The sequence below is a fragment of the Saccopteryx bilineata genome, chromosome 3, assembly GCF_036850765.1.
Source record: "Saccopteryx bilineata isolate mSacBil1 chromosome 3, mSacBil1_pri_phased_curated, whole genome shotgun sequence".
Lineage (NCBI taxonomy): Eukaryota > Metazoa > Chordata > Mammalia > Chiroptera > Emballonuridae > Saccopteryx > Saccopteryx bilineata.
The window spans coordinates 309,948,776-309,962,402 of record NC_089492.1 but is presented as its reverse complement, the minus strand read 5'-3'; the positions used below and the strand labels follow the sequence as shown (position 1 = coordinate 309,962,402).

Genomic DNA, 13,627 nt, shown 5'->3' with positions numbered 1-13,627 from the left:
ACTTATTTTTGTGTTTTAGAAGTATTTTTGTTTTCAAACTATAAGAAAGTTTATCTTGGAAGTCACAGAGGTAAGGCCCTGGCCAGTTGGTTCAGTGGTAGAGTGTCAGCTTGGCGTGAAGGAGTCCCGGGTTCGATTCCCGACCAGGGCACACAGGAGAAGCGCCCATCTGCTTCTCCACCCTCCCCCTCTCCTTCCTCTGTCTCTCTCTTCCCCTCCCACAGCCAAGGCTCCATTGGAGCAAAGTTGGCCCGGGCGCTGAGGATGGCTCCATGGCCTCTGCCTCAGGAGCTAGAATGGCTCTGGTTGTGACAGAGCAATGCTCCAGATGGGCAGAACATCGCCCTCTGGTGGGCATGCCGGGTGGATCCCAGTTGGGCGCATGCGGGAGTCTGACTGCCTCCCTGTTTCCAACTTTAGGAAAAAAATCACAGAGGTAGAGGAAGAGAGTTGTAGAAGAAATGAACTGAGGAAACAAGTTACAGAAGCAAATGAAGGGGAGAGAGAGGGTTAAGGAAAAGGCTCAGAGGAAGGAGGCAGGGAAAGACCCAGTATGCTTCACAGAGAGAACCCTACCTTAGAAGTTTTCCTACCTGGCCTGACCAGGCAGTTGGCGCAGTGCATAGAACATCGGACTGGGATGCAGAGGACCCTGGTTCGAAATCCTGAGGTCGCCGACTTGAGTGTGAGCTCATCTGACTTGAGCATGGGGTCATGGACATGACCCCATGGTAGCTGGCTAGAGCACAGTCACTGCTGCAGCCTGGTCAGGGCACATATGAGAAAGCAATCAATGAACAACTAAGGAGACTAAGGAACCACAACGGATAACTGATGCTTCTCATATCTCTCTGTTCCTGTCTGTCCATATCTGTCCCTCTGTCTTTCTGTCTCACAAAAAAAAAAAAAGGTTTGGGTTTTTTTGTTTGTTTGTTTGTTTTGTTGTTTTTTTACAGAGACAGAGAGTGAGTCAGAGAGAGAGGGATAGGGACAGACAGGAACGGAGAGAGATGAGAAGCATCAATCATTAGTTTTTCATTGCGCGTTGCAACACCTTAGTTGTTCATTGATTGCTTTCTCATATATGCCTTGACCACAGGCCTTCAGCAGACCGAATAACCCCTTGCTGGAGCCAGCGACCTTGGGTTCAAGCTGGTGGGCTTTTTGCTCAAACCAGATGAACCCATGCTCAAGCTGGTGACCTCGGGGTCTCGAATCTGGGTCCTCTGCATCCCAGTCCGACGCTCTATCCACTGCGTCACCACCTGGTCAGGCAAAAAGTTTTTCAGCCTAAAGACTTAGGCTTGACCTGTGGTGGTGCACTGAATAGAGTATCAACCTGGAATACTGAGGGTGGCAGGTTCGAAATTCTGGGCTTCCCCTGTCAAGGCATATACTACAAGCAGTCAATGAACAACTAAAGTGAACCGACTATGAGTTGATAAGTCATAACTTCCCATTCCTTCTGTTCTCTAAAATCAGTAAATAAATCTTTAAAAAGAAAGACAAATTTGGCCTGATAACCCAGAGGCAGTTTGTCAGTTACAACTGACTGACATACTCACGAATCCTAGTTTGCTTTCTAACTGCCTTGGTCTTTATAAACATACAACCAAAGGACACAGGCATTTGAAGAAATATCTGTGTGTGTGTGTGTGTGTGTGTGTGTGTGTTTTATTTTTTTAACAGGGACAGAGAGAGTCAGAGAGAGGGATACATAGGGACAGACAGGAACGGAGAGAGATAAGAAGCATCAGTCATTAGTTTTTTGTTGCGACACCTTAGTTGTTCATTGATTGCCTTCCCATATAAGTCTTGACCGCGGGCTTTCAGCAGACTGAGCAACTCCTTGCTCGAGCCAGAGACCTTGGGTCCAAGCTGGTAAGCTTTTTGCTCAAGCCAGATGAGCCCACGCTCAAGCTGGCAACTTCGGGGTCTCGAATCTGGGTCTTCTGCATCCTAGTCCAACGCTTTATCCACTGCACTACCGCCTGGTCAGGCCTGTGTGTGTGTTTTATTATTAAGTGGGAGGCAGAGAGACAGACTCCCATATGCACCCTGACTGGGATTCACTTGGAAAGCCCCCTATGGGTGATGTTCTGCCCATCTGGGACCACTGCTCTGTTGCTCAGCAACTGTGCTATTTTAGTGCCTGAGGCAAGGTCATGGAGCCATCCTCAGTGCCCGGGGCCAACTTGCTCGAACTATTCGAGCTATTGCTGTGGGAGCAGAAGAGAGAGAAGGGGAAAGGGGAGGGATGGAGAAGCAGATGGTTACTTCTCCTATGTACCCTGACTGGGAATTGAACCTGGGCCTTTTCACGCCAGGCCAACATTCTGCTGCTGAGCCAACCAGCCAAGGCCTCTAGTATATTTTCATAGATATTCCATATGTTGCCACTAGACTTCAGGAATTGGCTATGAAGAATAGCCCATTTTGGACTATCCTGACACAAACCAGTTGTAAAGGCTGGATGAGATATATAAAAAAAACAACTTGTGCCCTGGCTGGATGGCTTGGTTGGTTGGAGCATCCTCTTGAAGCACAGAGGTTGTCAGTTCGATCCCTGGTCAGGGTATATACAGGGAACAGATTGATGTTCCTGTCTCTCCTTCCTCTATTTCTAAAATCAATAAAATAAATACTAAAAAACTAAAGTAAAAAATAGCTCAAGAAAAAGCATTAGTGGGCAACCAATGCGGGCGCTATTGAGGTTGACCCCTAAGAAACGGAAAGCATGCAGGTGAATTTCATATGTACCTTGGCTTTTCCCTTGGAATTTGCCAGTTTAACATGGGGACACAAAGTGGCAGTTCTCCACAGGGTTGAATTCACAGAAGGTGCATGAGGCTGCTGGGGCTTGGAGACAAAGTTTCCTTGTGCGGCACTGAGCCCCCAAATCTACATATAATTTTCTGTCGGGGTATTTGCCAACTCAAGCTGCTCGTCGTCATTCCAGGACCCGTGATGCTCATCAGCAAGTAATAATGGAGGCTAAGCAACTGAGCAGAGATCTCAGAAGCCATGCAAGTCTGAGAGAGACAGGGTGGGGTTCAAGGCCTGCTTGGGATCCTCAGAGTGCCATAATATTGGAATAAGGCCACAGTGAGATAGACCAGGCCCCACCAGGATTTAGATGATCAGCCTTCCAGAAGAAAACCCTCTCTGGAAGGTATTCAGAGTCTGATTTTTAGTATACAGTGCTCAGCGTCTACTCAGGTTATCAGGCATATTAGAGGACTTAAATTACTGAAAACAACAGGAAAAAAAGACAGTAGAAGCAGACCCAGGAATGAGTTGAACTTTTAGAACTGGAAAACAAGTGAAATTAAAAATTTAGTAGAAAAAATGGCCTGACCTGAGTGGTGCAGTGGATAAAGCATCAACCTGGAATGCTGAGGTTGCCACCAGTTCAAAACCCTGGGCTTGCCCAGTCAGGCACATATGGGGTTGATGCTTCCTGCTCCTCCCCTCTTCTCTCTCTCTAAAATGAATAAATAAAATCTTATAATAAAAATGGTTAACACTGTCTTTAAAAAAAAAAAAAAAAAAAAAAGATAAAATGTATCTATATCTGATAGTTGATTAGATGTCAGATAACCTGACACATTCCTGTTAAAACTAGAAGTGCTAAGGAATAATAATTAGATGAAAGAGAAATTTCATAATCTCTTTAGGAAGTTCACTGAGAATATGCTTTTTTTAAAAAGATTTTATTTTAAAAAAACATAAAAGATTTTATTTATTTTAGAAAAGAGACAAAAGGTGGGAGGGGCAGGAAGCATCAACTCCCCTATGTGCCTTGACCGGGCTGCCGGAGTTTTGAACAGGTGATCTCACCATTTTAGGTCAATGCTTTATCCACTGCACCACCACGGGTCAGGCACTGAGAATATACTTCAAAGTGAGGAATTTAAAAGAGAAAACAACTCAGTTCAGCAAAACAGTCAAGTCCTGGTGGCAGTTTTCTAGAGAGCACTTGGTCCAGATTGGAGTTAGTGGACTGAAGTTTGCAAGGAGTTTCAGGTTAAAAAGACTCAGGCCTGACTGGTGGTGGTGCAGTGGATAGAGAGCGTGGACCTGGTTCACTGACGTCCCAGGTTCAAAACCCTGCGGTTACCAGCTTGAGTGCAGGCTCACCAACTTGAGCGTGGGGTCGCTGGCTTGAGCATGGGATCACAGACATGACCCCATGGTCACTGGTTTAAGCCCAAAGGTCGCTGGCTTGAGCAAGGGGTCACTGGCTTGGCTTTAGCCCCCAGTAAAGGCACGTATGAGAAGCAATCAATGAACAACTACAAAGTGCCAAGACTATGAGTTGATGCTTCTGACCACTCTCCCTGTCTCTCACTCTAAAAACAAAACAAAACAAAAAAACCTCAGTAAGATACCTGTTGTGATGGACAGTTGGAGAGAAATTGAAAATGTGGTGAGAAACACAAAAGTAGATAGAAATCACAGTGGGGGCCTGACCTGTGGTGGCGCAGTGGATCAAGCATCGACCTGGAACGCTGAGGTTGCCGGTTCAAAACCCTGGGCTTGCTCAGTCAAGGAACATATGGGAGTTGATGCTTCCTGCTCCTCCCCTCTTCCCTCTCTCTCTCTCTGTCTCTCTTTTCTAAAATGAATAAATAAAAATAATTTTTAAAAAATCACAGGGCAAAAAAAGCTGTTCAAGAAAGGAAATGTGCCTGACCAGGCGGCGCAGTGGATAGAGCGTCGGACTGGGATGCGGAGGACCCAGGTTCAAGACCCCGAGGTCGCCAGCTTGAGCGTGGGCTCTTCTGGTTTGAGCAAAGCTCACCAGCTTGGACCCAAGGTCGCTGGCTCAAGCAAAGGGGTTACTCGGTCTGCTGAAGGCCTGCGGTCAAGGCACATATGAGAACGCAATCAATGAACAACTAAGGTGTCACAATGAAAACCTGATGATTGATGCTTCTCATCTCTCTCCATTCCTGTCTGTCTGTCCCTATCTATCCCTCTCTCTGACTCTCCATCTCTGTAGAACAAAAACAAAAACTGTAATCACAGAACATTACTTGGGCTCTACAGTAAACAAATACTTAGACATAATGCAAGTACTTTATTGATTGCTCTCAAAACTGGTACCATAAGCCCTGGCCGGTTGGCTCAGTGGTGGAGCGTCGGCCTGGCATGCAGAGGTCCCGGGTTCGATTCCCGGCCGGGGCACATAGGAGGGGCGCCCATCTACTTCTCTACCCCTCCCCCTCTCCTTCCTCTCTGTTTCTCTCTTCCCCTCTGGCAGCCAAGGCTCCATTGGAGCGGAGATGGCCCGGGCGCTGGGGATGGCTCCTTGGCCTCTGCCCCAGGCGCTGGAGTGGCTCTGGTCAGGGCAGGGCGGCGCCCCCTGGTGGGCGTGCCAGGTGGATCCCGGTCGGGCACATGCGGGAGTCTGACTGTCTCTCCTCGTTTCCAGCTTTGGAAAGGTACAGAGAAGAAAAAAAGAAAGAAAGAAAGAAAGAAAGAAAGAAAGAAAGAAAGAAAGAAAGAAAAGAAAGAAAGAAAGAAAGAAAGAAAGAAAGAAAGAAAGAAAGAAAGAAAGAAAGAAAGAAAGAAAGAAAAGAAAAACCCCTGGTACCATAAAAGTACCATGGGAAGAGAGAGGAAAGGTTGTGAGAGCAGAAAATCAATAGGTAATATGTTACAATGAAAATTGAGAAATTGAGAAATAGCAAGTTACTTAGATATAGAAGCGAATAGCAGATTAAACATCTATTAAATTGTTCCTTCTTGCAGTGGAGAAAACAGAGACAGAGAGTCAGAGAGGGATAGATAAGGACAGACAGACAGAAACAGAGAGAGATGAGGCCTTGGCTGGTTGGCTCAGTGATAGAACATCGGCCTGGTGTGCGGGAGTCCCGGGTTCGATTCCCAGCAAGGGCACACAGGAGAGGTGCCCATCTGCTTCTCCACTCCTCCCCCTCTCCTTCCTCTCTGTCTCTCTCTTCCCCTCCTGCAGCGAGGCTCCATTGGAGCAGGGATGGCCCGGGCGCTGGGGATGGCTCCTTGGCCTTGCCCCAGGCGCTGGAGTGGCTCTGGTCGTGACAGAACGATGCCCCGGAGGGGCAAAGCATCGCCCCCTGGTGGGCGTGCTGGGTGGATCCCGGTCGGGCGCATGCGGGAGTCTGTCTGACTGTCTCCCCGTTTTCAGCTTCAGAAAAAAAAAAAAATACAAAAAAAAAAAAAAAAGAAACAGAGAGATGAGAAGCATCAATCATCAGTTTTTCCTTGCAGCACCTTAGTTGTTCACTGATTGCTTTCTCATATGTGCCTTGACCGTGGGCCTTCAGCAGCCCGAGTAACCCCTTGCTCGAGCCAGCGATTTTGGGTCCAAGCTGGTGAGCTTTGCTAAAACCAGATGTGTCCTCACTCAAGCTGGCGACCTTGAGGTGTTGAACTTGGGTCCTCCACATCCCAGTTCGAGACTCTATCCACTGCGCCACCGCCTGGTCAGGTGGCTACTGCTTTTCAATATTAGCCCTGCTGTATTGATTTTGTTTTTAAAATCAAATAGATTATTTTTTTTGTTAAAATAGAAAAATACTATGAAGAAGAGAGGGGTAGACAAACTTGCAAGCTTCCTTGGCTTTGCAAAAGCCCTTTTCTGGTTTCCATACCCTCATCCAGCCAGTGGGGCACAGCCAGACTTCACAGCCTTGTCTACATTTCCTGTATTTTGTTCGCCTCTCTAGAACATCTGATACAACTGTCTGCTTTCTTTTTATTTTTATTTTATTTAAAAAACATTTAATTTATTTTTCAAAATTTTTTCTTTATTTTTTATTTATTCATTTTAGAGAGGAGACAGAGAGAGAGGAGAGACAGAGAGAGAGAAGGGGGGAGGAGCTGGAAGCATCAACTCCCATATGTGCCTTGACCAGGCAAGCCCACGGTTTCGAACCGGCAACCTCAGCATTTCCAGGTCGACGCTTTACCCACTGCGCCACCACAGGTCAGGCTATTTATTGATTTTATAGAGAGAGGAGAGAGAGAGAGAGAAAAAGAGAGAGGGTAGAGGGGGGAGGAGCAGGAAGCATCAACTCCCAATGTGCCTTGACCAGGCAAGCCCAGAGTTTTGCATTTTTTTTATTCATTTTTTAGAGAGGAGAGAGAGAGAGAGACAGAGAGAGGAGAGAGAGAAGGGAGAGGAGCTGGAAGCATCAACTCCCATATGTGCCTTGACCAGGCAAGCCCAGGGTTTCAAACCGGCAACCTCAGCATTTCCAGGTTGACACTTTATCCACTGAGCCACCACAGGTCAGGCTGTCCACTTTCTTTTTAAAACTCTTTTGTCGCCCTGGCTGGGTGACTTAGTTGGTTACAGCCTCATCCCAATACACCAAGGTTGTGGGTTTGATCCCCGGTCAGGACACATACAAGAATTAACCAATGAATGCATGAATAAGAGGGACAACATATTGATGTTTCTCTCTCAAATCAACTTTTAAAAATGTTAAGATTTTAAAAAATAATAAAAACCTTGCCTGACCAGGTGGTGGCACAGTGGATGGAGCATCGGCTTGGGATGCTGAAGACCCAGGTTCGAAACCCTGAGGTTACTGGCTTGAGCACAGGGTCCCCAGCTTGAGCATGGGATCATAGATACAACAAACCCATAGGTCACTGGCTTGAGCAAGGTGTCACTGGCTCAGCTGGAGCCCCTGTTCAAGGCACATATGAGAAAGCAATCAATGAACAACTAAGGTGCTGCAACTATGGGTTGATGCTTCTCATCTCTCTCCCTTCCTGTCTGTCTGTCTCTCTTTTTCTCTCTCGCAAAAGAACAAAAGCTTTTCTCATGGTTTCTCTCACCTAATTTTCTCCTTTTCTGGCCATTCTTTGTCCTCTTTCTAACTCTATTTATTTTTATTTATCCATTATTTTAGAATGGAGAGAGAGAAGGGGGGAGGAGCAGGAAGTGTCAACTCCAATAAGTGCCTTGACCAGGTGAGCCCCGGTTTCAAACCAGCAAACTCAGTGTTTCAGATCGATACTTTATCCACTGCACCACCACAGGTCAGGCCTCTTTTTGACTTGAAATGTTAGGAGTCTGTGGGACTCATTCCTAGATCCTCTTCATTCTATAGTCTTGCCCTCAGTATTCCTGTCCACTCTTGTGGTTTTAACCACCTTTGCCCAAATTCTCAAAAATGCTTGCTGGCCTTGGGTACTGCACAGGCTCCTGAAATTCAAAATGTACAATATCCCTCCTCCAGTGTAGATTGAGCAAAAGGCCCCACAAGCCCCTTAATACTCCCTTCTCCTCCACCTCCTAGTCCTCTTATATAGTGACTCATCAAGACATGTCCAGACATTTCTAAATATATCCACGCCTCTACCCTGGTCCCCGCCATCAAGGGATACTCATACTGGCCCCCTGCCTATACTCTTGCTCCCATCCAATCCAGTCGCCACATGGTGGCCACAGTGATCTTCAAATACACTTTTTTTTTTTCATTTTTCCAAAGCTGGAAACGGGGAGGCAGTCAGACAGACTCCCGCATGCGCCCGACCAGGATCCACCCGGCATGCCCACCAGGGGGTGATGTTCTGCCCCTCTGGGGCATCGCTCTGTTGCATCCAGAGCCACTCTAGCGCCTGAGGCAGAGGCCACAGAGCCATCCTCAGCGCCCGGGCCATCTTTGCTCCAATGGAACCTTGGCTGCGGGAGGGGAAGAGAGAGACAGAGAGGAAGGAGAGGGGGAGGGGTGGAGAAGCAGATGGGTGCTTTTCCTATGTGCCCTGGCCAGGAATCGAACCTGGGACTCCTGCACGCCAGGCCAACACTCTACCGCTGAGCCAACTGGCCAGAGCTCAAATACACATTTGAACATCACATTTTACTCCTCAGAGTTATCATTAAGTTCAAAATCCTCAACATGCATGTGTTAACACACAAGTCCATGGCTACACTGTATCCTGTTCACCTTTTCACCATCATAATCCACTGCAGTCTCTACTCTGTTGTCCAGCCACAGGGGCCCTTTCTGCCTGGAAAGTGAACCTCATCCCACCTCACTTCGTGATAATCTTACCTCCAAGAACTCTTATGTTAATGCCCCTCTTAGATCATCACCTCCCCACTCCCAGTTCTGATGACAGTCATCGTTGGTTGTCTACCTCCCCTCCATCATAGCCTAAGCTCCGTGAGGGCAGTAGACTTGTCTGCACTGCTCACCATCGTTTTCATCATCTTGGGCCCAGATGTTTAACAAACGTTTGTTCAGTGAATGTGGGAAAAGGGATAGAGAGGGGACAGACAGATATGGTAGGCAGGACAAATAGACTGAGATGGAAGGTGCAGACGGAGGCTTCAATAGGAGGGGTCGCAAAAAGGACATTGAGGACAAGGCAACCAGACAGACGCTGCAGCAGGTGCGGCGGTCCGGGCACTGGGACACAAGCGCAAGCCCTGCCGCGCCTCCGCAGGGGGCGCCCGTCGCCTGGGGCGTGGCCTCAAGAAGCCCCGCCCCCTCGTTGGCGACCGGGCGAGCCGGCGGCTCGCAGCGGTGGCGCGGACATGGCTGCGCTGGTGGAGCCTCTGGGGCTGGAGCGGGGTAAGCGCGCCAAGGGGCCCTGCCTACCCGGCTGCGGTCTGCGTCCGGGACCCCTAATCCCGCTCCGCCCCCGGCAAAGCCCGGGCGGTGGGCGGACGGACTGGCAGGGGTAGGCGGGGCGGGGCGTCTTGAGTCTGGAGGTTAGTGGGTGTGGGAGGTTTCGTGGGCGCGTGGGCCGGAAAGGGACGCCTGCTGCACACCGCTGTCTGGGTGTGTATGAGGGTTCCGGGGACGCAGGGCGCCCTTGCCATCGGCGACTCTGCGGGTGTCCGACCGGGACTCGGCTGTCCTTCCCCGGGTCTGTCTGCGTTCGCCTTGACTCGGTCTTTCGCCGGATCTCTCGGTGCTTCTCTGCGTCTTGGCGTCTCTGACTCTGTGTCTACGCGCCCGCCCCCGCCCCGCAGACGTGTCCAGGGCGGTGGAGCTCCTCGAGCGGCTCCAGCGCAGCGGGGAGCTGCCCCCGCAGAAGCTGCAGGCCCTCCAGCGCGTCCTGCAGAGCCGCTTCTGCTCTGCCATCCGGGAGGTGAGCGCTGCGCAGCGCCGCGCTACGAGCCGGGTAGCCGCTGTCTTCCTCCTGGTCGTCCGGAGCCCGAGGACTACGTTTCCCAGCAGCGTCCGGGGCTGCCCGCCTTGGGGTGCCCGTGCGTCAGCTCAGGGGTTCTTTGGGAGTTGTAGTTTTCTCCCCGGGTTGCGGGGGCGGGACGGTTCCAGTCTGCAGGCCTGGACTCCTGTGTTGAAGGGAGGGGAGGGCTGACGGCTGTCTGATGCTGTGTGTCCTCACCAGGTGTATGAGCAGCTCTATGACACGCTAGATATCACCGGCAGCGCTGAGATCCGGGCCCACGCCACAGCCAAGGTAGGCACCCCCTACCCCATCGCTGATGGCATCCACGGAACTTCTAATGTCAGTCATTCCTGGTTCCTCCATGATTTTTGCCAAATCTCTGTACCTCCATTTACTATTACTTACTTGTCATTTATTTTAAGTAATCTCACATTTTTAACTTAAATGTCACATAAAGAAAGACATTTTTAGCAACTAATTGTAGAAAATAGTACCACAAGCCTGCCTAGAAGATAACCTTAAACACTTATACAATGAAAGCAATGCAATATCAATAAACATTGAAATCTGATTGAACTTTAGTTAGAAACTATTTCTTCCTGCTTTCTGGAGGCTCTCAGCTCCTCTAGGCCTTGCTCTTCTCTGTTAAAGAGTGAAAATGGCAAGTGTTTCATATTCAAGATACAGTCACACCAAATAGGGACTTTTCTGTTTGACATGTCTGAACCATCCAAAGTGAACCAAAAGGGACATGCAGTCATAATGGAGTAATCTTTTGGTCTGTAACAGGCACCTCATTCTTGGGAAAAGCTAACTGACCTCCGTAGGTCTTCCTGGTCTAGATCCTCTGCCCCAGTCCACATGCCCACCATGGAGGGACCCTCACCTCACAGTGCTTTGTCTCTCCCAGGCCACAGTTGCTGCCTTCACGGCCAGTGAGGGACACGCACATCCCAGAGTAGTGGAACTGCCCAAGACAGATGAAGGCCTGGGCTTCAACATCATGGGGGGCAAGGAGCAGAATTCGCCCATCTATATCTCCCGTGTCATTCCTGGAGGTGTGGCTGACCGCCATGGAGGCCTTAAGCGTGGGGACCAGCTGCTCTCCGTGAATGGTGTGGTGAGTGAGTGACTGAGGCAGGGCAGGGGTCACAATGTTTCTGTTTTTGACACTTATTCAATACATACTGACTGAGCACTGCCTCTATATCCAGCCATGTGCTGGGCACTGCTGCAGACCCTGAAAAAGCTGACCTCAGCTCTTACCTTCAAGATCTCTCCCTCTGAGCCTGACCTGTGGTGGTGCAGTGGTTAAAGCGTCAACCTGGAAACGCTGAGGTTGCCGGTTCAAAACCCTGTGCTTGCCTGGTCAAGGCACATATGGGAGTTGATGCTTCCTGCTCCTCCCCCCTTCTCTTTCTCTCTCTCCCCCCCCCCCTATAATGAATAAATAAAATCTTTAAAAAAAAAAAAAAAGATCTCTCCCTCTGATGAGGGAGATAGACCCTGAGTGCAATAATCCTAATCCAGGGAGATAATAATGAGGAAGCCCAAAGCACTGTGATGTTGCATCAGACCAGGGTAGATGAAAGAAGTTTTTGTAGAGGAAGGAACATTTGAGTTGGATTCTGAAGGTTGAGTAGGAGTTATCCAGGCAAATAAGGTGAAGTTGTTACTCACCAAGGGTGTTGTTGGTTGGGGCTATGACACTCCTGTGAGATGAAGAGAAAGGGCTTGGTTCTTTCTGATGGAGGACTTGGGCATGCGGGTAATTAAGTCACTAGTTAGAGTAGATGGGGGCACTAGATGGGTGATTGGAGGGCCTGAGAACCAGCCTAAGAAGCTGGGACTTTGTTTCACAGGAGGCCTGAGTAGGGCAAGGATAGGTTCAGCTTGGAGGTGAAAGACCCCTTTGGGACTCTGTGGGGGGTGGGCTGAGGAGAGACACTGGAGACCAGAAGGCCAGGGAGGAGACTAGTTTGAGAGTCCACTGTGGAGTGCACAAGGCCTAGCTGGGGCCAGCATGGTAGGGACAAAGAAGAGGGAGTCTGGGCAGGAGGAAAGGGGCTGGGCACTAGCTGATTGTGGGGAGGAAGGGGACTGTCCCATGAGGACATCTCAGGGCTGGTAGCAGGTCACTCACTAACAGTTGGGGTGGGGACTGGGTGTGGGCTGTGGGCCCCAGGCCCAGCTTTCTGTGCACTGTTCTGCAGAGCGTTGAGGGTGAGCAGCATGAAAAGGCTGTGGAGCTGCTGAAGGCTGCCCAGGGCTCCGTGAAGTTGGTGGTGCGTTACACACCCCGTGTGCTGGAGGAGATGGAGGCCCGCTTTGAGAAGATGCGCTCTGCCCGCAGACGCCAGCAGCACCAGAGCTACTCGTGAGCCTTTTGCCACCACTCCCTTGGGACCTCCACTACCTCCCTTATCCCCAGATTCCCAAACCAGGCCAATGATCCCGAAAACCTTGATTGCCATCCTCAACCATGGCTTCTCTTCTGGGATTCTGACTCTTGACCCTGACCTAGACTCTCACCCCAAGCCATTCTGGCTTAAAACCCTTGGGGACTCTTAGCTGACTCCCATTCCAAGATCTGGAACCTACTCTTCCTGTAATTTCTCAATCCACTTCCATGAGCCCTTCATTCTGGGACCCCTGCCCTGGCTCTTACCTGTCGCTCCCCAGGTCCCTTACCCTGGCTCCCTTCTCTTCATCCTCCTTGCAGGTCCTTGGAGTCCAGAGGCTGAAATCACAGAACTGGACCCCCCTTCTTCCCCTCCCCTGTACAGTATTTATTGTTACCAGCTCCTTATTTAAAGATCTTTGACCCTCACTGAGTGTTTGTGTGTCTGTCCTGCATCCTGGGGTTAGAAGATCTTGAGATGTGGGGGAGGGAGAGAAACTGAGGTTGAGACCAGGCCCTGAAGAAGCCCTTTTCAGAGTCTCAGAGCAGAGGTAGAGACTTTTCCCCAGGTCTGAAGGTGGAAGTTGTTCAGCTTCCTAGGGACAATTCCGAGGGCGGAGGCTGGGACCCAGTCTGGGTATGAGTGCGAGCTCAGACCTGAAGACAACACCCTCTACACTTATGAGAGTCTGAGGGTGGACGCCAAGCCCCTTCTGTTGCTTGTCTGACACAGGAGTTCTAAAACGCTGCGGGAGCCAGTGGGTGTCTTCTGTGTGGGTGGGGCGGAGCGAACCATTAAACCCTGTCCCTCGGGGAACCCTACGTGAAAGACGGGGGCGGGGGTGCCGCGTGCAGTTCCCGAGGCGGGTGCAGGGAATGCAGAATAAGGTGCACTAACTCCCTTTCCAACCCCAGCGCGTCTCCGGGAGTCGCCCCCACCTTAAAACACAACTTTTACTCCCACCTCGCCGCCCGCCCAGCCCTCCTGTCCCGTGTGGCTCCAAGGCCGGCGCGCGCCACCGCCGGGAGCCGGGGTCGCGACTGGGGTTCCACGCCGCTCGCGACTCGCTCCAGGTGACATCA

General features: G+C 50.1%; 1 protein-coding gene across 1 annotated transcript; it reads left to right on the top strand.

The window, feature by feature from the left end:
* The first annotated feature begins 9,503 nt into the window (after nucleotides 1-9,503).
* Nucleotides 9,504-12,973, top strand: LIN7B (lin-7 homolog B, crumbs cell polarity complex component). The gene is made up of 6 exons (XM_066265276.1): nucleotides 9,504-9,578; nucleotides 9,983-10,101; nucleotides 10,363-10,434; nucleotides 11,054-11,263; nucleotides 12,357-12,520; nucleotides 12,866-12,973. The coding sequence occupies exons 1-6, from the start codon at nucleotides 9,542-9,544 to the stop codon at nucleotides 12,885-12,887; spliced, it is 624 nt and encodes a 207-aa protein (XP_066121373.1). The 5' UTR covers nucleotides 9,504-9,541; the 3' UTR covers nucleotides 12,888-12,973.
* The last annotated feature ends 654 nt before the right edge of the window (nucleotides 12,974-13,627 follow it).

What these genes read in the sequence shown, in the direction of transcription:
- LIN7B (XM_066265276.1), top strand. Translation starts at nt 9,542, where the DNA reads ATGGCTGCGCTGGTGGAGCCTCTGGGGCTGGAGCGGG. An exon ending in TCTGCTCTGCCATCCGGGAG is followed by an intron (nt 10,102 to 10,362) that starts GTGAGCGCTGCG and finishes TGTCCTCACCAG; the next exon opens with GTGTATGAGCAGCTCTATGA. An exon ending in GGGCCCACGCCACAGCCAAG is followed by an intron (nt 10,435 to 11,053) that starts GTAGGCACCCCC and finishes TGTCTCTCCCAG; the next exon opens with GCCACAGTTGCTGCCTTCAC.